Below are 26,755 nucleotides of genomic sequence, written 5' to 3'. Positions count from 1 at the left end.
TTTTTCCTCAGTGTTAAATCTTTCAGTTTAGTTCATTCTCAATTTTAATGCAGATATTGTTTAAAGCTATCTTCTTCCTTTTAATGTTGTTTAGTATTATTTTTCTTTCTCCTTTTTTTGTTGTTACAGTGCTATTGTCTTGGAACTTGAAATATTTCCTTTTGGTTTAAAAAAAATTATTTTCAATTTATCTACAATTAAAATACAATACCAGTAAATATTGATACTCTAAAATACAAAGACATACTGACATGAGCTATTCCTAAATGGTTAATTTTGTAATTCAACAGGTTCCACTCAAACCAAGGTCACCTATCTGCCAGGAGGAGCTGTTGTCGTGCTGTTCCCTAGCAACCTGACCGTTGCCATAGAAACGGGCGAGCACCCGATCATGGAGAACGAGCACCGGATGCACTACAAGAGGAAGATCCTTGTGCCCAACTCTTACTTCCACCGCTTAGAATGGCGATTCTATCTGCGGCGTAAGGGTCGGACACGGCAGAGTAGGATAATAGAAAAGATTGGGACGCGTATGAGGGTAGGCGCCCACTTCCCCCGGCATGCACACATGCATGAGTGGCATGAGGATGGAATCAAGGAGAAAGCTCTCTTGGTATGTCGTCATTGACCCTCTCGGTTAATCATCTCCGTGCTCAAACACTAAATGATTTTCTTTCATCATCATTAATCTTCCCATATTGTCATTAATCTCACCCAAATTGGGTGATTATAACTGTAAAACCTGAAAAACTAACTGGTTCGAATTATCTTTGAATACTAGTTTAATAATTAGGAAATATTTTTTGTTGGCAAAAGTGTCATCATATTGACTTTTAGAGGTGCAATTAAAATTAATTTACACAATTTTGATTTATGAAGTGGCATATGTGGTAGACTTAAGGATTTTGACATTGCCTGCCAGAAAATTCTTCTGTAGTGTATCGCCATATAAAAATGGTAATGAAGTAACTTAAAAGAACAGAATCATGAAATATAATTTCCTTTTGTAAAAAAGATTTGTTCAGAAAGTAAGGTTTCTCTACAAGTCGTACCTATTTATTTAGAATGAACATAATAACAATGTCTATTATATAGTTAAGACATTATATTGATGATATCTATTTTAAAGGTACAATAACATATAATACAAGTTTGAAATAATGTTTTGCTTTATATATCTGTATATTAAGTTTGTTATTTAATCAATTTTATACTTGTTATTTAGTTGTCATTGAGAAAAAAAAAAACGAAAAAAAAAAAACCCTAAAACTTTCCTGTACTTGGTTTTTGAGCACATTAATTTCTGGTGAACTTCCAGTGTGTATAAATAGGATGTCATCTCATCCACAACGCATCGTGTGTTCTGTAACTCAAATGTGCATCACTTGTTGTTGTTAGGATTCAAAGACTTTGCACCAGAAAATACCATGTTCCTTTCTGCAGGGCTTAATTACCTTTCACCCTCTGTTGCTATGGTTACCACCATGTGGAGAGAGAGAATTCCTCACTAAGTCTGGGTGTGACATTTTATTGACCTTGTGAACAATACAGCTTCTAGCTCTTACTTGGTCAGTTTTTCCTTTGACATTGTCACGGAATCGTGGCCTGGTTCAGACCACTTAACATTTCAGCTGTCTTGCCCAGAAGGTATATATATATCATCCTATTTCTAGATGTGACGTGCCTATATTTTTAACATGGTTTTCCACAAATTCAGTCTCAGACATTTTCCTTTTAAATAGTTGTTGTTTAAATGAATTTTTAAAAAGATTTATTCTTTTATTGTTGCATTTTGTATGATACATCATTAAAATCAATAATTTAACAAACAAGCAATAACAATGTATGTCTTAACGTATGTAAAATGTATATTATATAATACAAAGTATACATACCATCCACAAGACGCCAGCATTAAATATAGACTTCTCATATGCTTTTAACAGTCTTCTGTCTTGGTGATGAAAATTAAAAGAAAAAGAGGTCAGTTAATCAAGACATTTCAAAAGTATAACCACTGGTCTAGGTACTTCAATAGTTCAATATCAATTTTCAACACTGATAAAGAAAATAATCCATATTTTGCATGCAAATATTTTTTCTCCAAGGTCCAACATAACTGTATGATTTTTGTTCTACAAATAAGCATTCAACAACATTGCTTCAACTTATGTTGCACTTACTTTCATGCATGACTGAAATTGTTTGAGACTGAAGTAGCCGATCATTTCTATATACAACAAATTGTAACTTCAGTGAAGTATCTTAACTAGACCCATATATATGGGATTTCTAGTTGAGACTGTAATTTGGAAATATAATGTCTGCCGGTAGTTTAGAGAGATTTTTTAGAGAGCATTGTCAATTAATTTACAATTTTTAAAAAGGTAAGATTTTCTTTTCTTATGGTTTAAACTGTTAAGATATATATTTAAGGAAAACCATGTTCCACCATCTTAGAGACCTGCAAATAAGGACAGCAAATGAACAGGAAGCTTATGTAATATCATAATAAAGTAACATTTTAGGAGTTAACTTAAAATGAATAGAACTGAACTATACATCTTGGTGCATGTGTAGTGCTATAGAAAATAACACACCAGAGGACATTGTGATCAATCAGTTGTGGCTTTCATCAGACTAAAGCTTCCAGAGAAATGGAAGCAAACCTTGACATTTATCATACGATACTTTGGACAAAAGAGATTCTTTTGATGAACTCTTGACATTAATGTCTTTCAACTTTTATGACTATATATTGATTAAACTTCGGTTTCTTAGGAGAATGAATCAGAGACAATATTTATATCTGGTATTTATTTATTTTTAAAGAAATATGTCAATATGTAAAATATTGTGCATAAACATACACACATCTACCTACAAAACAGATCTTTCTAATGTTGATTTAATTTCTAACTTGTCATGGTTTTTAATATAATTATTGAATTCTCTTTTGACGTTTTACCTGGGTGGGGACTACTGGGACATTTGTGCATGTGCTTGAAGACCTAGATATAAAACCATAGTGATAGATGTGGATATGTAATTAACTGACAGAATGATTTCGATATCAAATTTGCTGACCAATGCTTGCTCAGAATCAACCCTGCAGACAGGTGCATGATAATTAACATCAACTTATTAACCGATACTTTTGCTTACAAATTGCATTTTAAAATTCAGTCATTTACCATAGTTGATGTTGTCTAGCTCAGGCCAAGGTTAACAATGTGTTTCCCTTCCTGCTCACCCAAAGTCAGTAGATAAAAGAACAAAACACTAAACTACTAAAACATTTGGGCAAGATGTTACTCATTGGTAGAGACCTTGTCTGAGGTGTGAAGGGTTGTAGGATCAATCACCCTCAGTGGACTAAGTTTTTGTTTCTCCTTCCAACCAATTCCTTTTGGCCGATCAGGGAACATTTTGTTCAGTAACATCTCACGATTCACTACTCAATTTTTATACGCCCATCTATGGGTTGTATTATGATATGACATTGTCCGTACATACATCCATCTGTATGTCCGTCCATCTATCCGTATGTCCGTCTGTTAACTTTTTCTTGTCTGGACCATATCTTGCATATAGATGCATACAGGACCATCAGACTTCACATTAAGGAACAACTTGGAATGGTGGTTGGTCCAAAACAAACTGGTCATCCATCCCATTGCAAAATGTTTACATAATTACACTTTAATCATACCTGTAACATATTCTCCTGAAGGGCGTATCATGTTCCTCACTGGTACTTTTGTTAGAGATTGCTACACAATTTTAAAACATTAAACAGCAGTTGCTAATCAATGTTTAGTTGACGAGAACTATCGCTAATCACGATTTTGAAAACAATATGTTCCCTGCTGATACATAAAAAGGCTGTGGTGGCTTTAAAACATTGATGTAAATAATCTGTTGTGGCTACTATGAAGAAATAGCCAATGGGCAGCAGTAGGTTCCCTCTATATCTAGATAATGTTTCAAAATGATATGTTAAGACACCTGCTAGCTATAGTTTAAGATGTACTGAGTTGCCATTAAAACTTTAATGTTTTATTTAACGACACACTCAACACATTTTATATAAGGTTATATGGCATCAGACTTATGGTTACGGTCCACACAGATATTGAGAGAGGAAACCCGCTGTTGCCACTTCATGGGCTATTCTTTTTCGATTAGCAGCAAGGGATCTTTTATATGCACCATCCCACAAACAGGATAATACATACCATAGCCTCTGTTACACCAGTTGTGGAGCACTGGCTGGAGCAAGAAATAGCCCAATGGGTCCACCGACGGGGATCGATCCTAGACCGACCGTGCATCAAGAGAATGCTACGTTCCGCCCTAAAACATGTGTGGGCTCATTGCCCCATAACTGGTACATCAGAGGCTGTAATGTGCTATCCTGTTTGTGGGAAAGTGCACATAACTGGTACATCAGAGGCTGTAATGTGCTATCCTGTTTGTGGGAAAGTGCACATAACTGGTACATCAGAGGCTGTAATGTGCTATCCTGTTTGTGGGAAAGTGCACATAACTGGTACATCAGAGGCTGTAATGTGCTATCCTGTTTGTGGGAAAGTGCACATAAAAGATCCATTACTGCTAATGTAATAATGTAGCAGATTGATTGTCACATTACGTTTGAAGTAGCAAGGAAGGGGAAAGAAACTCTTTTTACGTGCCCATATCCAGAAGGTTCAGGCATGCTCACCTCAGACTTGATCTCTGACCTTGCCAGTGACCAGTTCTGGGGTAGGAGGGAAAGGGTGAGTTTGAGGTGGGCAGAATTTTGAAAAATTTAGTAAAGTTGAGAATAACCAATGTCTGGTATAAAGGCCAAACAAAAAAATGAGTGCTCATCCAAAAGTGTTTGAAGTAGCAGGTGTAGCAATCAGCCAGGAGGGAAATACACATTATTAACTGAGGTCTTATTTACAGTCACTAACACAAGTGTAGCCATTTAGAGTCTTATTGTCATTAAAAGATATGTTTTATAATAATACATTTTTAGTGTGTGCAGTGCGTTTGTAATATTCTCATTTCATATAAATTCAAATATTATCAAATATTATCTTTTCATGTTGTATATGCAATTTTTATCATATATAGATTGTAACTTTATAGTTTTCTTCTTTTAATGAATTAAATGACATATACCTAATATTTTAGCACTTCAGTTATTACTGTAATTGGAATTCATTTCACATATGGTACTTCATATGTACAAATAATTATTCTTCTTGTTTTTAAAAATTGAGCTAAGTTCTTGATTTCAAATTATATGTCAAAACACTTTCATCAAGCATAAATGTACAATTCAGATCAATGGAGACAACCTGCTGACAATAGAATATGACAGAAAAACCCACACCGAGACAATCATGGACAAAGATCTGCGTGAGATTCTCACGATCGTCTATGACAGCTCTGGTCTTCCCTCCCACTTCCTGCCTGCCACCGGCCACCACGCCATGAACATCACGTACAGCCCCCGTGGCGACATCCTGCAGTGGCAGTATGGGGAACTGCGTGAGCAGCGACAGTACAACGACAACGGCCTGATGATCGAACGCACCGCCACCAACGGAGCACAGTTCAGATACTTCTACAGATTTGGATCAAAGATGGTGAGTAAATTCAGGAATTCCAGTTTTTTAATTTTACATTGATCTTTAGACTCGTTTCTAATAAAATATTAAAGAAATGGGTTAGATACAAACAGTAATTGTTTGGTAATGGTAGATGGAATTGCAAATTAAAACATAACCATATTTAACTAAGAATAAATGAATGAGAATGTTTAACGACACCCCAGCACATCCAAAAAAATTAGATCGACTATTGGGTGTCAGATTGGAGAATATATAGTATTTAGATGTCTGCTATTCTTGAAAGTATCACTGTTCAAATGAAAGAAATTCATGGATATGGCATCCAACATTTTGTTACAGGTGCATCACTATAATAATTAAGGTGAACCATATTCACCGAGTTGATACCCAGATATAGAACCTAAATTATTGATAACATTATAAAAAATCTGAACATTCAAGTTGATCTTTTGTTAACAAGTAGTCACTGATTAATATTATGTATTAATTTTACAGCCAACAGACGTGATTCTGCCCAGTGGAAAGCAGTACCAATTCACCCACGATGATCAAGGCCGACTTCGCTCTGTCACCACCCCGGTGCTTGGCAAACACGAGTTCCACACCATGCTGACAGTTGGGGTCCAGCGATACATGTATCAACCACCCGGACTTGAACTACCCTTCATTCTCGACTACGACACCAACGGAAAACTACGGCAGATCGTCCACCCCGGGGAGATGAAGCGGGTCTATTTCCGCTACAACAACCACTTCCAGGTGTCTATGATTTTGTACGACGAGAGTGAAATCAGCTTCACGTATGACCCGTACGTACAGTCAGTATCCAGCGGAGTGATTCTCGGCCGAGGTTACGGGTGCAAGACGCACTATTCCTACATCAGCTCACTGGTCAAAGAATACAGCATTGCATTTCCACAAGACCCAACTCTGCTTGGCGTTAATTTTACCTACGGTTATGACAACAACTTCCGGCTGTCCAGCTATGTGGCAACATTCTCCAACAACTTCACCATGTCCACTAACCTCAGCTACAGCGACGTTAGTGGGAAGCTATCGCGAATCAAGACGCTCGATATAAAATGGTCGGGTCAAGATCGCCAGGTTCTTTCCGATGATCATGTGATGATTGTTCGTGAATACGACAGCTACGGACGACTAAGGGATGTGCAGATCAAGTTTGATGACAACGTGCGCTTCATGCTGCAGATGAACTACGACCAGATGAATCGTATACACCAGTGGCGCCGCCGTGTGGGACAGACGGACTCCAAGGCCATTGAATACATCTATGACATTGACAGCAATATTGTGGATGTCTTGTTGGAAGGGAAGTCGGCTTGGAGGTATGGCTATGATGCTAATGGCAACATCAACAAGATCACAGAAAAGGAAAGAATTAGAGATCTCGAGTTTGATGTTGGCGACAAGATTTTACGATTTGGCGAGATGTATTACAAGTTTGATCAAGACGGCTTTTTGGTTCAGCGAGGCACTGCACTTTTAGCCTTCAATTCGTATGGTCAGCTCATTTCAGTGGTTGAACCTGAAAAGTACAAATTTGCTTTCTTCTACGATCCCTCAGACAGGCTAACCTTGCAGAGAGACAAATATGGCAAAGTGATGCAGTATTTCTATGCCGATAACCAGCATCCACTGAGAGTCACACACACGTACAACCACACATCAGCCGAGGTTACGCAGTACCTTTACGATTCCAAGGGGAGACTCATGGCCCTGGAGCGAAGACAGAAGATCTACTACATCGCCACTGACCCCAGCGGGAGTCCCCTGGTGATCTTCAACGACAAGGGCTACATAATGAAGCAGTGTGCGTACAACCCTCTCGGTCTGCTGGAAGAAGACTCCAATCCCAACTTTGAGCTGTCCTTTGGTTTCCAAGGCGGCATATACAACTCACACACTCATCTGGTTCACTTCTTGAAGCGGGTGTATGATGCTGAAGTTGGTCGCTGGCTCTCACCAGACTACCAGGGAGTGTTTGACAAGCTCAGTGGAGTCATCAAGAGTCCCGAGATTCTGAATCTATACCAATACCGCAACATGATGAACCACCACGTGCCGGACCAAGTTCTACCACGCACAGGTCTGTATGAAGTGAAAATATATAAGTGATCTGATGCTTCATGGGTTGGTTGATGGATGTGTGATAATTCTTATGCACTCATTGGAGAGACTGTATAGTTTCTTGTATTACATTGCAATATCCCATATGTTCATGATAATTTCAAATACATTTAGTTAGCTACTACATGGTGATGACCTAAGCCAAGTTGTGAACAAAAATTAAGACTACAGAAACTGATTTCTACCTGTAATGAATAAGATAACTGTGCAAGAACATGTACCATATTTAAGTATTAGTTGGAATATATGTTTAATTTCTTTTAAACCATATTTTTTTAGGACAAGAAAGAAATAGAATATTGCACTCATTTAGGATACGTTTTAAAACAACTCTTAACACAAATAGTATCTAATAACAATTCATATAGAGAGTAGTATACTTCATAACTATAGTAAAGTGTGTAAATGTACAGATTGGATAATGTATTCAATTTGAACACTACATTCTATAATAGGGGTATTATTGTTATTTTACATTTTGAATCATATTACTATCTATTGCTTTTTGCAGATCTCGCTGAATGGTTGAAAGTTTTGGGCTTCGACATTCACAGCCTGGCTCCCGACGTGTCCTACACTGGCAACCTTCACCCCAAGTCAAACACCCTGGCCCACCAGCTGCTTCCGAGCTCGTCCGCTTTCGAATGCACGTTCCGTCGAGACATGATGAACCTCTTGACCATATCCACTGTACCCCAGTCGAAGATCACACCCATGCAGGACCTGCCAAATGAGGAACCCTCGCCATTCCCTTCCATATTCGGGGATGGAGTCACAATTTCCAGTGTTGATGGAAAGGTGGTAGTCAATGTGGTAGATATTGCGTCGGAATGGTCAAGGAAGCTGGCGAATGTGTTGCTGAAAGATGCAAAAGTTGTGGATCTGCATTATACGATTCATGGGAAAGATGTTCACTACTTTGTGAAGTCGGGCTATACCGAAGCTGAGAAGGATCTCCGCACACTGGGTATCAGTACAGATATGGTCACATATGAAAACGGGATGATTTCAGTTCACAGAAACCAACGAGGACATGGCTTTGGTCGAGGAAGAGATGAAGCCGATGTTCGTATCCATGGAAACCACACAGTAATCAACATTCGCTATGGAACAAACATAGTGCACGAGAGAAACCGCATTCTTCATCACGCGAAGGAGAGAGCTATTTCTCATGCTTGGAAGAGGGAGAAATATTTCTTCCAAAACAATCTACCAACGTATTACCACTGGACAATTAATGAAGCCAAGGAGCTGGAAACAGTAGGACATATTCTTGGCTTTTCTGGAGAGTACATCAGAAACCCTGATGACTACCCAGAACTGTCAGACGACTGCAATAACATTCGATTCATTAAGGAGTCTAGGTAGTATTGGTCAAACTGTGCTGGGGTAGAGACCGTGAAAGATTGCAATAACATACAGTTCATTAAGGAGTCGAGGTAGTATTGGCCAAACTGCTGGATCAGAGACTTAACATATGATTCATTAAGGTATCTAGGTAGTATTGGCCAAACTGTACTGGTGTAGAGACCTCGAACGATTGCAATAACATACAATTCATTAAGGAGTCTAGGCAGTGTTGGCCAAAGTGCTGGATCAGATACTAACATTCGATTCCTTAAAGAATCTAGGTAGTATTGGTCAAACTCTGCTGGTTTAGAGACTTCAATATTAGACCATCTCATCTCATGCCAAATCCCGACACTTTGTGTCAAAAGTTATTCTGTGATCAACAAAATGTGCAAATTGTTTTCCCATGTGAAAATACAAACCTGGGACATGTAGATTATCTTAGTGTGATGGAAAGACAAAAAACTGCATATCCTAATATGGTGGCAAGGTGTGTACACCGACAGATAATTGTTAGTTTATGAACCATCATGGATTGAATCAATATTGGTGTACACAGACATATTAATACTTGCCCACATTTATAGTGAATACAATGGGTGCACAGAAATATTAATACTTTCAGAAGTTTTCAGTACATCATGGGCAAACATGGAACCAATGTTTTGAATTAGTGAAAAGCAAAACTATAAAAATAGGAAAGTGCAAAAACTGTGATTTGAAAAATGCTGAAAATGGGGTGCTTCGTTCATTTCATTCAAACGTAATGTCTTTCCTACACTATTGACCACAAACCAATAGAGAGAACAATTACTGAAAGAGATGTCTGGTTCTTTGACTTGTTGAGAAGACTTGGTTACTTTGTAAAATACTGTACGTATTTGATCAATGTGATGGTGCTAACTTACTGGTGAGCCAGTAAAAGGTAACCTACTGCTTCGTAGACCCAAAGGGTCCTAGTGTATGGTGAAAAAGACCACTGTAGGTCACCTACAAATCAACATTTCCAATTACTTGGTAACCGAAATACACGGAAAATGATTCAGTTCAATCATTTGTTAATTTAGATATGCAAAATGTTTCTAATGGCTAAATTACAAAAAGTTTATGGAGAAAAACTTCCATGTTTTATTGTTTTAAACAGATGTTCATACTTGTGTACAGTGACAATAAAAAAAAATCTGATATGTATTATAAAATTGAGATATATAATATACACTATTTGTTCACAAAATGTATATGTACGGAATCATTTATTTACAAAGTGCTTCTAAACTTTGAAATTGAAAAGTTCAATATTGTTCTTTTTTTTTAAAATTATACCATACCTGTTTGGTTTATTGACAAATAGTGCTGTAACTGTACTCAAATGTATTACAAGTCTCAAGTATGCATGTTATTCTTTGCATCATCATTTAAGTTTTATTTTAAGAGATGAGGTTGAGGAAATGATGGTCAGTTCACATTTGCTAAGATTTTTAATTATCATCCGAAGATTTTTAATCTGAAATGTGTAAAAATTGTAATGAACCAGATGAAAGTATTGTAAAAAGTGATATGGTAAAACAATATTACTGAACTTTGTATTTATTTGATACATATCCACCTTTTTCACATTAAATTGTAGATTTAAAAAAAAAAAATTGTTTAATTAACAACCTAGTTAGTGGGTTTTTGGACTTAAAAAGTACTGAAATTTCTATTTACTATTATAACATGGAAAAGGTGGAATTTTGGTATAACTTTACAAAATTAAAAACATTATTTAAAAAAAAAATTTAATCAAGAAAAACAACTGTCTAGTTAAAAAATTAAATCATGAATTTTACTATTTGTATGAAAGAAACTACACTGAATGTACATGTAGCTAGAGCAGGTAAAATCAATTTTAAAATCAGTGTCAAAACAATGGTGCTTCATTTTAATGTTGGTTTACAATTGGAGAAAACAATATCCATTGTCATATCTGAAATTAGGTGTGCAGCATGATTTCATTCATGCCACGCTGAATGGAATGTAGGTCAGCAGGGTGAGATTTATGAAAAAGTTGAATGAGTTTGTCCAGAAATCCAGTCACAATATTAACACATATCATGTTAATACATGTCAGTCACGTTTATACATGTGTATAATACACACATTGAGCATAATGATACATTCATAACAACATGTTAAAATGTAAGTATCATTACTTCATAATCATGTCATATGTAGTCATTGTAAATAATTAAAATAAATGGTATCATAATACAACATTTCTTGTATATTTCTCTAACAGATTTCTCAGTTTGGAAAAGTCCCAAGAAAACAGTAAAACTTTTGTGCAATATATTCCTATTTACATCTTTTTATTCTTTACAAATGTTTTACTGCTCAATATACATAGATTTTTTATTCAGTTTTTGGTGAACCATAATACAAGTATTGGAAATAAGCTTTACTTTTACCAACAAAATCCTATTTCAGTAATGCATGTTTAAAAAAAAGTAGTTCTTCATTTGTCTAAATATAAAAAAAAATATGAATATCTTTTGAAACCCATTCAAGATATTAAAGTTAAATCACTATACTGAAACTACTGTTTCATGCCAGGCAATAAAAGGCATTTATTTTATTTTATTTATAACAAACCTTTGACTTTTTCTACTCATGTTGGTTTGATAATTTTAATAATGATTCAACAAGACAAATTCATTACGCATTTATAAAATATGAAAATAAGCAAACTTGTAGCTTTGTACTGTTATGCTTACAGAAAATATATATAAGCTGATCTATTGCTGTGCTGATTAAAATGATTCTAATATGTGACCATTGTGTGATTCTTCTTTCACTTTTTAAACCATGTCAAATATACCCTGAGGTATAAGATCTCAGTAGTCATGTACTAAGATTTCATGTAATGTGCATTTGTTTCTCTCTCTGTTTCCAAAAGATAATTAATAATTTCTACAAGGCAACATGATAGCATATGCTATATTGATGTACAGCATTTTCTTTGTAATGTGCATTGTTTCTCGCTGTTTTCAGAAGATAATTCATGATTTCTACAAGGCAACATGAAAGCATATGCTACGTTAGTGTACAGCATTTTCTTTGTACAGTGTACAGGTTAATTTATATAATAACTTCGACCATCATGCACAAACTGCTTGCATTCACATCATGATCATTGTGTTTGTACAAGCATATTTAGTTTTTATCATGCTTTGTGCATTTTAAAAATTACCTGTTAATATGAGACATAAGGCATTTAGGTAGATCTAAGTTATAATAAAATAAAAAAAATGAAAAACAAATAATACTGTAGTAACTTTCAGTGTATAGAGGGTTGGCGGTGGTTGTGTACATGTATAAGGCTTTATATTCTGTTTCTTACAAATTATTGTGCTTACACTAAATCCCTAACAGTTATAAACATTACTTAATTGTTTTGAACATAAAAGAATCTAGAAAAAGTTGACCCCCCCAAATAACCAAATATCTATATCTATATATATGGCCCTACAACGGCTACATGTATTAAATCCTTTATCATTTTGTAGACCAGAGTCATTAATGCACCCACAGACATCTTTCACACGATTTGGTCAATGACATTCAGAGCATTTTTCTTGACACCTTTATTCCACTTGTCTTTCCTTTGTGTTGCATAATTATGTTAATCAGTGTGCCAAAAACTGACTCAAGATGCAGCAATTATTGTTTACATGCGTATGTATGTGAGATGCACTCATCTTTGCCACTGTTCCAGCACCACATTTATATCACTTTCCTCAATTACTGTTCATCTTATTTGAGAAACTTAGTGCTACATGTCATCATTTTCATATGTACATATATCATTTTTTGTCTATTTGAAATTGTGATCTAACCTAGTTGTTTTTATCAAAAAATCAGTATTGGAATTGCTTCTGATAATTTTATGACAATGTGAAATAACTATGTATATGATGGGTGTTATTTTTAATCCAGAAGCAAAGTGTAATTTACTGTTTGTGTTTTATTAAAAGAGGAATAAGAATAAACAGTTGTGTTTACACACTGGGTTATAGATTATTATATTTTTAATCGATTAGTTCATGCATACAAAATATGTCATTGTATGCATATATATACATCTAGACATTTTTAATGAACTAAAATTTCGAGACAAATTGGGGCCAGTTGTTCAAATGTTAATTAGTTTAACCACTGGTTAAAAATTTTAAAACCAAAGACTGAATCAATACAAATAATAATTGAAAACACAATGTTGAAACATGTTTTAGAACAATCAAAGATATCCGTACATAATCAAATCTAGTTTATTTGTATTTGTACAATAATAATTAAAAGGAAAATATTAGACTAACCCAGGGTTAATTTAACTATTCTTTTAACAACTGGCCCAGATGTCTACATCATCTAGATTAATATACAGGTATTTATTAATATTGGTTCTACCTTTTTTTCTTTCTTTTTTTAACTTTATAATTGATTAATATATAATTGTTACAAAAATAGCAATGTCTAAAGATAGCACAAATATGAAAATAAAGATTTTTTATTTGTATACCAAATAAATGAATGTTAAGATTTTATTAAAATGTAATGTGGTTAAGAAAACATGGCTGACAAATGTGTGATACCAACAAGAAAACTAAATGCAGGCAGTGACATGGTTTGTGTTGTATGGACAGTGAATTGCCATGCACAAACTTCTCAACTTAATTTAAAATTAAAAATATATCAGTTTTCTAGCACTTTTCAGCATATATATATCATTAAACATTTTGTTGTCTTTTTTGCAATATTGTGAATTATAAATTGCAATTTTCTTTAATTTAATGGCAATGAAAGTTCTGGGATTGGCATGTGGGGTTTTTTGTGGGGGGTTTTTAATTTAAAGAAAATAATGCATAATTTTTCTAGTGAAAAGAAAATTCAGAATGCATAGTGTATTTTGCTATTTTGCCATTTAAATAAATTAAAAATGCATATTATTTTCTGGTAACTTGATACAAACTAGAATGTATAACGTAACATGCAACTGTGAGAAAAATCTAAGTACATATTTTTATTGCAATTTTCTTCACTGCTGTTTTATGATTGGCTTCAGCCTTCTATAGGTTGCCAGTATTTGCATGTTACTCCTGTTTGAGTGTGTTTTCACAGGTCTAGTCTCAGTATGTTGACACCGTTTGTTTGAAAGGCTGTATACACAGTCTCTGTCAGTACTTGTCTGTACAAAATGCAATATTTAATGATGAATGCAAAAACATGTTTGTATTTAAAGGAAATAAAAAAACACAAAAATATACTTAGTTTTATGTTATTTCTCTGGAAATCTAATAAACAGGGCACATATTTTTTAAGCAATCTTGGGCTATGAAATCGTAAAAACAATCGTAAGCTATGACATCACTGTGACAGGTGCTGTAGTGATGTCAAAACCTATGATGGTTTTATGATTTTGTAGCGCTAAGATAGTTTCGAAAATTCCTAGCCAGGTCAGGTCAGGTCAGGTCAGGTCAGGTCATAGGGTTTAAGGTGCACATTCAGAACAAGCTGTTGTAACGCACGCCTGTCATGGGCACAGGAGCTGGCCTCGGCCGGCTCCTCCGTCTAGGATAGAAAGGTGGGGAGGGAAAAGGAGGGACCGCCTGCACTGGCAGGTGCAAGGGAGCACCAGCAGTCCGATCAAGATCAGTAGCAGGCAGGGGTAGGTGGTGGTGGTGCCTAGCCAGGAGTGAAACAATGAATAAGTTTAATTTTTGTGAAGTGTTTATGAATTAGAATTGAGATAATTTCTCAGTAATCTCCCCTTGAGAGCTCTTTGCTTTGTGAAATCACAGAAATAAGCCCCATTAATACCCCCCAGTTTGCTAAGGATCATTATTTTCAGATCATAAGGTGGGACATAGCTCAGTGGTAAAGTGCTTGCCTGATGCACGGTCAGTCTCTGATCAATCTCAATTGGCGGGTCCATTGGGCTATTTCTCATTCCAGCCGGATAGCAGTCGGGACTGAGCTAGCCACTCCATTGACATATGGATTTCTGTTGCTGTGGCATGTGCTGTCCTGTCTGTGGGAAAGTGCATATAAAAAATATCTTTCAGCAATTAAAAAATGTTGCAGGTTTCCTCTGAAGACGATGTGTCTCAATTACTGTAAGTCTGAAATCCAATAGCCGATGACTAACTAATTCTACGTGCTCTACTGGTGTCGTTAAACAAAACAATCTTTTAGGATCTATAGCACGTCATTGTTCCTCTGAACATGAAATAGAGATAATTTTTAATCTGCCCAGTTGATCCTTCCTCCATTTCTGACCCACAAGTATATGTGCAGTCTTGTTCATCTTTTATATGCATCATTCCACAAACGCATATTAAAAGAATCCTTCATGTGTCCATGTGGGACAGAGCTATTCCACCTGAGGGTACATAATTTGTTGTCGGGGACGAAGCTTGCCTAGTCCCTGACATCATATTATGTACCCAAGGGTGGAATAGCCCTGTCCCACATGGATACATAATGGAGGATTATTTTTCTCCCATCCAGTAGATGAAAAACAAGCATTTTGGGAAAACGTGAAAAACCTCCTTTTTTATTTTTATTATCTTACAATAAAATAATCATAACCATAACCGAAAATGATAGTATAAACAGCAAGTTTCCTGTTTTTATGAAATATAAAAAGTATTTTTTGCCGTTTACGTGACATCACCCAGTGTTAATATTAGCTCAAACAGTAGAAGTCATGTGGTCATGCAAGACTCCCCACTCCTCTCTCTCTCTCTCTATCGATCTGTCTCTCTGTTGGTCGGTCTCTGTCTGTCTCTGTCTCTGTCTCTCTCTCTCACCAGTGCACCATGACTGGTATATCAAAAGCTGTGATATGTACTATTCTGTCTGGAGAATGGTGCATATAAAACAAACTATGATACTAATGCAAAAATGTAGCGAGTTTCCTTTCCTTTTCCACAAATGTTATTTCTCTCTCTGTTTGCCACTTGTTTAATGACGAGTTAAAGTTTGTTTTGTGTGTAACGACACCACTAGAGCACATTTGTTTATCAATCATCGGCTATTGGATGTCAAACAATTGGTAATTTGAACATACAGTCGAACTTCGATAACTCAATCTTGAAGGGGACGAGGAAATAGAGTTTCAGGGAGTTCGAGTTTTCGAAAGTAATATAATATTATAAGAGTTCATATTTGAAACTCCATTGCTGCTGGTTGATTTTGATTAATATTGTAAAAAGCGTGCACTTCAATGTCTACCTCAAAACTCTGAAAACTATGCATCCCCAGTTGAAAGGCAAATTAATATATAACTGTCCCCACACCCCCCCACCACACCCCACGCCACCCGGGATGAAATAATTAGGTCGAGAGATCGAGGTTATCGAGTTTTCGAAGTTATTACTAGTTTGTATAGCAACTCGGCCGGGACCGTCGTTTCAGATCGAGAGATCGAAGGTGGAGTTATCGAAGTTTGACTGTCTATATAGTCTTAGAAAGGAAACGCGCTATATTTTTCCATCAGGTCAGGTCAGGTCAGAGCAAGCTGTTGTAGCACACACCTGTCATGGGCACAGGTGCATTTTCTATTAGTAGCAAGGGATCTTTTATATGCACCATCCCACAGACATAATAGCACATATCACAGCCTGTGATATACCAGTCGTGGTGCACTGGATGGAAACGAGAAATAGCCCCCACCAACAGATCGATCCTAAATGGACTGCGCATCATGCGAGCGCTTTACCACTGGGCTATGTCCCACCCCTTGTTCATCGACAGAGGCATTGTATCGCTCACTAACCCTTCTCCACACACTGGGCTGGGCAAATAGATACTATCAACATTTTTGCAAATTTTGTTTAAAAATATGCAATCAAATTCAATTGTATTAGTATAACAAAAGATAACAGAATGAAGACAATTAAATATAGAATTTATTCGTTTGTTAAAATAGAAGGGAAAAGATTGCGCCTCTTACCCCATGACACATCAGCACATATTAAATTACATAGCATTCTGCTGCCAAATAGTCTATTCCTACTGAACAGCAGCAGGATATATATTAATATTATATTCTTTCTCACAGGTAGGAAAACACACACATGTAGTATACCATGGTATTTGGAATACTGGTCATGGGACACAGGTTGGGATCGTAAAAACATCCCATACATTCTCTTAGGCTGGGATTAAAATCCCTAGCATAATTATCGCTGGCGTAGGAAGTGGGGAGGGGTGGGGGGCAAGGTGGGCATGTGCCCCCCATTTTTCAGATATTTTGCTTTAAATTTGCTTTATAATAGTGTAAAAGTGTGTAAATATAAAAGTGTGCCCCCCCCCCCCCCCTTTTGGCACATTCCTACGTCACTACTAGGACTGCATCTGTGACCACTAGTCCATGCAATCGCATTAAAAAACACAATTGTGCACCATCAAATTAGTGTTGGGAATCGGTTAAATTTCATCATTGATCCTTGATTATAATTGGTTTCCACCAACTGATCAATTTTCGATTGTATAATCGGTTAAAATTACACAAACTTAAGATGAATTTAAATCATCAGGATCATGCACCTATTGTCGTATCAGTATCTGTTTCCTTGTGTACATGAAAACAAACCCAAACTCCTGCATATTTATATCAATTCTATTATCTAAACACAAGGAACAATTACAGTTAACATTATCTGCAACAATTGATTTTCGATTTATCATTATACCAGTAATAACCGACTCCATATAACCGTAAAGAAAATGTGTTGAGTGTGTCGTTAAATAAAACATTTCCTTTTACCTATACCGGTAATAGATCACTGGAACATCAGTATATAAAATATTAGAAAATATATCAATTCTAACTAAAGAAATGGGAAATTTTCAATGACAATCAATGATAGATATTTATAATCAATCATCACATCAGTAGTGTTCACCTGATCAATTTTTTTATCATAATATAAATAATAAATAATAAAGCTGACAACTGAAAATCGTTTCACTGACATAAATTATTAAATATGATATGCAATAGAAGCTTTTTTTAATATCCTATGATTACCATCTGCTTCAAATATGTTTCAACCACGTTGACATAAAGCCTAAAAACACATGATTTTATTTATCTGTCTTTAATAATGACATAAAACCGGCTAATATAATTAACCAAACAGGAATTATCTTTTGAACATGTACGATAGCATTACCAACATGTACAACTACAAATTAAAGTCAACAATTTCTACATCATCATTTTTGCTTCAATGGTATCGATTAGTATTTTTTCAAAAAAATGTATTGACATTTAAATAATGCCGTCTGCTCAATATGGAACAGACTATTTTAATAAGTGTGTAGCTATCTACATGTATATGAACAACATTCAATAACTCGTATAATAGCCGTTTTGGATTTTTAATGAATGTCTTGTCTAAAGATTACTAATGCATCTGACTGTGTTTGAATAAAATATTGGGCAGGTAATATTAAATATTGTTATCATTGGTGAAATATGAACATGAAGTGAAATTTCTGTAAGATATGTAAGAAGCAAAAAACATGGTATACAGAATGTCTGTCATTGACCATAGATCATACAATTTTATACTTTGGATTGAAATTTAATGAAATTTCTGCCAGATATTCAGTCTGGCATGCTACAAATTCTGCTGTCCTGAAATAGAATCAAAACCTGCCCGACCAAACATGACTCATAACTGCCAGTCCAACAGGATGACAGGCAAAAATGATCCCGGTCCATGTTGACGTTGACTGACAAAAATCAGTCAGGATGGCAGTATTTCAATCTGTGTATTCATTTGATCAGGAAGTAAATATTCTTTGATACCCAATGAAAATTAATCATACAGTATGAGAAAAATTAACACAGGCCACTTATTAACATTCCTGAATACATTGCTTTGAACTGACGATAATAAAACGTGATGACTGGCTAACCAGTATGAAATACACACTTCTTAACTAGTCAACTCTACAAGGTAATGGTTTTCCCTGTAGACCTGCAAGAATATTCTGAGCTGTAAGATCAGCCATGGTGCTCCGTGCCTTGTTTGTCGCACTCCCTATATGAGGCAGCACCGTACAGTTGTTTAGTTCCAACAGAGGACTGTCCAGGGGGAGAGGTTCGGGTGTGGTAACATCCAACCCAGCAGCCCAGATCTCACCCGATTTTAGAGCGTTATACAAGTCCGTCTGATTCATAATGCCGCCACGACTTGTGTTGATAAAAATGGCAGATTTCTTCATTTTACGGAAAGCCTCAGCATTGAAGACCTCCTTAGTTGCAGGAGTGAGAGACAGACATGCGATGACGTAATCTGAGATTTCCAGAAGTTTGTCTAGAGTCACAAACTCTGCTCCCACCAGAGAATCGGACGGGTTTCTCTTCGAGTTGTTGTAGACAATTTTGCTCACTCCAAATGGCAGAAGTCTGTAAGCAACAGCCATTCCAATACGACCGAGTCCGACAATTCCCACAGTGGCACCATCTAGTCCTGGCCCACACAGCCAGAGAGGTTTCCACGTTCCCCACTCGCCATTCTCCACGGCTAGCATTCCTGTAAATAACAATAAATAGATCATACCTAGAATCTGAACAGTCAAGGAGTCTTTATATTGACACTAGCAATCTTTCTGCTGGATGAAAATTATGGGATGGCAGCACCTGTCAAAATATTATACCATTATCTACAAAATCTAAAACACTCTAAAATGAGTTGTTTATTCCATACATGCATCAAGATAATTTGGTGTGAACAGGAGAAATTCATTTAAATTTTGTTTTGTTTTGAGGAGTGTTGGTGATACAACTGATAATTCATAAAGATCAATAAAGGTGTCAAAAACAAACAAGTTTCATACAAACCTTCCTTCAACCTCCTAGACGTGGCAAGTAACAGAGACACTGTCAACTCAGCTGTAGCATTCGTCAGCACATTGGGAGTGTTACCAACAGCAATGTTTCGCTTCTTGCATTCCTGAAGGTCAATGTGATCATACCCTACAGACATTGTAGCCACCACTTTCAACTGTGGGCCTGCAATAAAAGAATTAATTTAAACTGTTTACATACAGTAAACATGCAATTTTCATACTGTAAATGCCCACCAAAATGAACAGATAAAATAACAGTAATAGTGATTATCAATGCTTATGGCTTGAAAATCATTGCTGGGCAATATACTGCTCCCCTAGCAGGCTTTCTGCTTGAGGGTAAAATGAGTATGGCGCCATACCCAAATGTTTTTGCAGATTTAAAAAAAAAAGTTAACCTTTTTACAAAATTAATTACTCTTATCATTACTGTAAGATTTTAAAAATCCTAACCCTAATTTTAACCCATTTTCTTTCTGGAGGAGGCCCACCATACCCCCTATTGACTGTAGTTGCATTCAATTTCATAGCATCATACCCAAACATTTCTTTCTGGCAGAAACACTGGCTAAAACTTTGTAGGAGAGCAATTGTGCTCTGTCAAATTCTGTGATGTCATTAAACAAAACAAACTTTAACTACACATGTATTTGCTGATGAGATGCATTTCAATTTATTTTAATCTAATTAAAACTTAATATTCACATGGTTTTGAGGTGAAATGTTTTGAGGCCAGCATATTTGTACCGGTACTTAATTTGGCATGATCATTTTGGGCATACATATTTTGGGCATGTTTATCGCTTTGACTTTGGTGCAATCTATTTAGCCCTGAGTGGCAACACCATGGGTCGACTTCATATGTCTAGGTTATCGGTGGGTTTTGGAAACATATGGTTTAAACCTAGGTTAAACCCTGGGTCATGTTTACTGTGCATTTCACATGTCTGGTTTTTAGTAATCTTAGTTTAACACTGGGTTACAACTGTATTGCTTGTTTAAACTTTGCTCTTGAGGTGGTTTTTTGCTGGATTTGCTCAAAGTAACTCATGGATAATTTTGGCAGCAAAATCTTGTTTTACGTCAGTATTGCAGAGCCATGAAATGTGAACATATTTTAGAGATCATTTGAAGCCACTACAGAAACACTGGCATAGCTGGGGGGGGGGGGGGGGGGGAAGAGAAACACGGGGGCCATGCCCCCCCCCCCCCAATCCCGGCAAAAATTAGGGGTGATCAATGGCGTACTCAATATCATTGTTTACTTGGCTGCCATGTGCCCCCCCCTCCCCAATAAAAAATTCTGCCTACGCCACTGTACAGAAACGAATACAGGGTGGGGGTAGGGGGGTTCGAACACCCTCCCCCTTTAGACAGGATGCCCGTTTGCCTGTTTTTTTTAGCATGACTGTATAATTAGATCCACCCCTTCACCATGTTCGTGGCGAATGAACAACAAAGCACCTGAGATATATAGAGGATAATGCCCGGCGCAGACGAGCGTTTTTTAATGCATGCGTCTTGCATTAAAAAAGGCATCCTTACAAATGCAGTAAAAACACATCGTGTGTGACCCCCTCTGCGTTGCGTTTTTTTAGTGCTGTGTCGATTTTTCAAATATCAAACATGTTTGATTTTAGACGCACAAACGCATCCATCTCCTGCCGCAACCGTCTAAAAAGGCACATGTGCGCCTACTTGCGTCTGCATTGCGTTCACATTTTTATATTGACCAATCATCTGTCTATTCAGTAACATGCCTTTCGAAATGGCCTCTCCAACTGACAGTTTAACAATTAACAATTATTGGTTTCAGTGATGAATAGAACTGTGAAAACAGACCTGACGATTAAAAATGATTAACATGTAAATGTTTCAACACAAATAATTTCCAACTGCCCATCTTTGAAACAAAGACTAGGCATGTGTAATTAATGGCATTTCTAAATAGATGAAATTAAAAAATATAAATTATTGCATTCATTGTACTATGCCTAATAATAATAATTAAAACAATTGTGAAATAAGAAAGATTTATATCGTAATAGTATATTGTACATAATGTTTTAAATAAAGTTTATTATGTTTTAAAATGTATTAATAAATTACATTTAATCTTTGTTATTTTTCCTAGAGTAAAGTATAAATTAATTAATTAATTGAAGAAATCGTCAGTGGATCGCAGGAACGCATCGCAGGTAGGCGCACACGAGACGCATCCGTCTGCGTTGAATCTGCATTTTTTAACGCAGACACATGCGTTAAAAAAACGCTCGTCTGCGCCAGGCATTAGCGAGTGACAAATGAAAAGTATTTCACTCGGGACATACATTGATAATAACTGGTACTGAGTTTGCTATTCTATTTATTACCCCAGCTATGTTTTCTCTAAACGCCTTTATTTTAGGCGCACATGCACGTACATGTAGGCTATAGAAACAATGTAAACCACTTTACACACTGTTCTGGGTATTGCTATAACTTTGCATTTTAATCACGTTCACAGATAATTTTCAAAAACTAAATTATCATTATTCTGCTAAAAATATAAATAATGATTTGCGTTAAAATGACATTTTGTTATAAATTTAATATTAAAACAGTCGTAAACGCAAACTCATTAAAGTACATGATGTCATTTTGTGTGTTTGCCAAATCGCGATATGTTATATTTAGTACCGACAAAGTCATTGGTTTGTAAGCGTCAAATCATCCAGTAATATTTCTCATTGAGAAAATACGGAAAATATTTTCCCTGTTATGAGTGGTCACTGGGGGTAATAAATATAGTTATTTATTAAATTAGTAAAAATAAACATTTTCTTCATGGTGTATGAACTGCACGAAAATAGGAAGTACTAGTAATGAAAGTTGATCGGTTGCCACCGGTATCAAAGCAATAAACGTCTATCATAGACTGCAGTCTTATAATGACATACTTTCGTGTTTGTCTCGTCTTAATAAAGGCAGAACAAGGCGGTACAGGCCCACAGTTTTGAAAATTTGACCATACGTTATCTCGGTGCCCTCAGGCGTACGCGTCTCATCTTTTTAATATTATATTAGAATTAAAGGAAAATGCCAATAACAAAACGTTTATTCATATTTGCATTTTTACCAACAGCTATGTAGGGTTCTGTAAGCATTTTTGCATTATTACCAACAGCTATGTAGGGTTCTGTAAGCATTTGACATGGATTATAACTAATATTGTGAGTAAACTGATGGAAATACATGGTGAAACGTTTTCAGGCCAGCTCATTTTCCCTAATATGTCCATAATTTTTGACAGAATGTGAAGGTTTGCTCCACATTTGGGGGGGGGGGGGGGGGGGGGGGGGGGGGGGGGGGGAGGAGGTAGCTAATCCTCTATCTCGAATGTGAATGCTAATAATATACCGGTAACGAGTTTCAAGTACAAAGTGTAAGCTATTCCTCGCTTATGTCCCTTTCCAAATCTGCGGGTGACCCATGTAAAAAGCGTGGTTTTGTAAACACAGGTAAAACACACACGTGAAATACGCCACGGGTGTATGTCTTGGTCAGATTGTTCAGCGTTTTACATAAACCTGTGTTAAACCTAGGTTTTGATATAACCCAGTGTTTCGAAACCCAGACATATGAAATCGGCCCCATAAGTTTTACTTAAAGTGCTGTTCCAGATGTATGATGTATTGAGCTATATCAATCAAGATATTATTTAATATGATTAGAAAATTAAAAAACAAAATGTAAAAAAATTATATACCGGTATATTTTCCATTAAAAAATATTCCCCTGAAAAACAGAACCAGCTGAATTTGTTTCGGGAATTTCCGTAAGATTTGACCCGTGACGTCACGAAGGGAACTCCTGTCGATAGTCAGCGCCATTGTTCATTGCTTCTTTTGTGTTTATTATGGTTAAACGGCATGTTGTTGGCAGCTGTAGCAATACAAAAGCCGATAAATTTAGTCTTCACGCATTTCCTAGTAATGTTTGCTGTGAGAAAGCTGTGTGTGAATTTGATTAAAACAACGTGGAAATACTGGATAGGAAGAAAATGCCGGAGACCGTTGCGACAGTAGACACTTTACTTTCGATTCGTCCGAACTGGCTTGTCGGCTTAAGCGAGATATCGGAAAACCACGTGTTATGGCTTTTAAAAAAAGATGCCGTACCAACAATTTTTCTGCGACACAAAACAAATGACAACAAGCCGACGCCATCCCCACCGAAACGACCTTGGGGTGCATATCGTCAATGTCCCAAATTGCATTATGCTTTCAACTCCGGTCAGTTTGTTTTCTTATGCACGGTTCGTGCAATCATCGAGATCCGATTTGTTGTCGTTTGCATCATCTCGTTCGTTTGTGAGATTTTTCTTTACAGTTCGAGAACATTAAAACAATAAAGTACAGACAAGTAAGTATCTATAGCCTAGTCCGTCCCATCCTACAAAAATGTAGGGGTTTTTTCGTAAAAAAGAAAAAGAAAAAAAAACTAAGCTAATTTTGTATGCATCTTAGAAAACAATCGGCTCAGAAATAAATGACTTGTAAATTCCATAGTATGAAAAAAAGGCGTTCCCTGTAAAACAAGACTATAAATACATTAAATTAATTTTACTATACCTTCCCACAGAGAAAACCTTTTTTCATACTATGGAATGTGCTATAAGTTATTTATTTTTGAGCAGACTGTTTTCACAACTGCACACAAAAAATAGTATTGTTTTGATATTTCCAAAACACTTTTACTTTTGTTTTTACGTCAAACTAAACTGAAATTATTCACATAAAAAAACATCTTCATAGATGGATGGGACGGACTAAAAGTCGTTTTTGTTTATTTCTTAAAATTAAAATAAGTTATATATTTATTTCTGAGCAGACTGTTTTCACAACTACACACAAAAAATAGTATTGTTTTGTTATTTCCAAAACACTTTTACTCTATTTTTTTACGTCAGACTAAACTGAAATTATTCACACAAAAAACATCTTCATAGAGGGATGGGACGGACTAAAAGTCGTTTTTGTTTATTTCTTAAAATTACCGATATCGGGTCCACTTGACTCGTAGAATTCAAGAGTTATTTATCGTCTTTTCTACTACATCACACGTATTAGAACATACAGTGTAGCAAAATAATTCGCACGAAAATCTAAAGAACAAAACAAGAATAAAAGTTGTAAATTAGTGGTAAGCTGTCTCCACGACCATTTTCATCGTCATCTGTTAGGCCAGTGGTTTGTCGGAAGATGTTCCAGGTTCAAACTGATAAGGCATATTTATTATGTTGCACAAATATTAGTCCAGTCGCCATTACAACACTATTCATCATCGAAAGAAGAATCGCATGATCAATGAGCTTGGCAGTCGCTGTCGGTCCCACTTTCGCTTGCGCTGGAAATCATCTCGGGTAGGTTTCTGTGAAACGCGTTCCCTTCATGACGTCACAGCTATTTACACGCAAATGTTTTTACCGAGAATTTTACTCGGTAGTTTCCGGCAGTGTTCTACGGAAGTGATGTTTTAATACTTTTATGGGGCATTTTCGTAATTATTGATTTATATATCGGTGTTAAATATTATTTCAATGAATTAAGAAAGCATTTAATTGTGGAATTTGAAATTTTAGTGTATGGTCTGGCACAGCACTTTAAAAGTGTTTTTCTCTTTGTTTCATTTACTATTTTGGTTGGAAACTGCAGTGATAGTAGTCACAATTCTCACAAGTGGATAAGTGTATCATTATAGCAATCGATCTAGTTTACTTTTTAAAAATTATTTTACACAACAAACAAAAAAGCAATCAAACAATTGGTTCCTAAATAAATAGATTGTAGTGGTTATATGTGAAAACAAAATGTTATTACCAGCAGCATCCAGGACTTCAGTATCAATCTGATCAGTAAGCAGACAGAACAAGGCATCCACCCCCACCACCTGCTTCAGTAGCTCTGCCCTTGGGACCGCCTGGTCACTGTCCCACACGGTGACACTGCAGTGGAGTGCCAGCAGTTCGCGGCCCGGCGACGGAACTGTTCTTGTTATGTACACCTTGGGCTCAGATGGAGACTCAGTTGACATACTGGAGCTGAAAAAAACACATCTCTTGCAGGACGATTTATACATTGCTGAGCAGAGTGGCAATGTCTTCATCATCTCAGGTCTTTTAGAAAGCAAGCATCTCAAATTTCGTAACACTACAGCCATTTTAAAATACGTTTAAAGCAGCTAAATCGAAAACAAATGAGTGAAAGGTACAAAAAGTCTACAAAGACCTAACCACAAACAACATATCGTCTGCTGACCTATGGTAAAATGTTTGTAAACTGTAAATAATTTAAGGTACCAGTCATTTGTATTAACTGTATATGCATATGCTGCATATGAATACAGTGTAAAATAAATGTAATAAATTGTCAGACTACAGGTAAATTGAAAATGTACGAAAGGCGAAAACACTTGCCTGCTCAAAGATTCAAAGAGCGAGTAACTCTTGTCGTTTTACTGTCAGCGAAAAGGGAAATAAGTCTGTAAAAATATTAAGTAAGGCCCACACCGAATAATAGGTGTGTGTGTGTGTGTGTGTGTGTGTGTGTGTGTGTGTGTGTGTGTGTGCATGTGTGTGGGTGGACTAACTATAATGGTATGGGTGCAGCAAAGTATTTGTAGTTAGTCAAACCTACACTTATGCAGTGTAACATATATCCATTAAATTTAATATATTATACAAC

General features: G+C 36.2%; 2 protein-coding genes across 4 annotated transcripts in view; one reads left to right on the top strand and one right to left on the bottom strand.

Annotated features, from left to right (window-relative positions):
* Nucleotides 1–14,425, top strand: part of LOC121373986 (teneurin-m-like) — a 217,200-nt gene extending 202,775 nt beyond the window's left edge. For all 3 annotated transcript variants that reach the window (XM_041500842.1, XM_041500841.1, XM_041500840.1), the window contains 4 exons: nt 291–613; nt 5,337–5,642; nt 6,123–7,734; nt 8,287–14,425. In XM_041500842.1, the coding sequence (XP_041356776.1) occupies nt 291–613; nt 5,337–5,642; nt 6,123–7,734; nt 8,287–9,143 (3,098 nt within the window). In that variant the 3' untranslated portion in view covers nt 9,144–14,425. The remainder of the gene's footprint in view (nt 1–290; nt 614–5,336; nt 5,643–6,122; nt 7,735–8,286) is intronic.
* Nucleotides 14,426–17,060: 2,635 nt separating this feature from the next.
* LOC121375557 (glyoxylate reductase/hydroxypyruvate reductase-like) lies at nt 17,061–26,498 on the bottom strand. The gene is made up of 3 exons (XM_041503061.1): nt 25,892–26,498; nt 20,023–20,193; nt 17,061–19,714 (listed from the first exon to the last, which is right to left on the bottom strand). The coding sequence occupies exons 1-3, from the start codon at nt 26,229–26,231 to the stop codon at nt 19,119–19,121; spliced, it is 1,107 nt and encodes a 368-aa protein (XP_041358995.1). The 5' UTR covers nt 26,232–26,498; the 3' UTR covers nt 17,061–19,118.
* Nucleotides 26,499–26,755: the final 257 nt, after the last annotated feature.

This window comes from Gigantopelta aegis, chromosome 6, assembly GCF_016097555.1.
Source record: "Gigantopelta aegis isolate Gae_Host chromosome 6, Gae_host_genome, whole genome shotgun sequence".
Taxonomy (NCBI): Eukaryota; Metazoa; Mollusca; class Gastropoda; order Neomphalida; family Peltospiridae; genus Gigantopelta; species Gigantopelta aegis.
The sequence above is the reverse complement of the archived record's forward strand: the minus strand, read 5'-3'. Positions and strand labels throughout refer to the sequence as shown.

Excerpts from the sequence above, each read along its gene's own strand:
- LOC121375557 (XM_041503061.1), bottom strand. The coding sequence starts at position 26,231 with ATGGCTGTAGTGTTACGAAATTTGAGATGCTTGCTTTCTAAAAGACCT. Across the intron at positions 20,194-25,891 it reads TGAAGTCCTGGATGCTGCTG|GCCCACAGTTGAAAGTGGTG; the intron begins GTAATAACATTT and ends CTTTTATTGCAG. Across the intron at positions 19,715-20,022 it reads GTCTAGGAGGTTGAAGGAAG|GAATGCTAGCCGTGGAGAAT; the intron begins GTTTGTATGAAA and ends TGTTATTTACAG.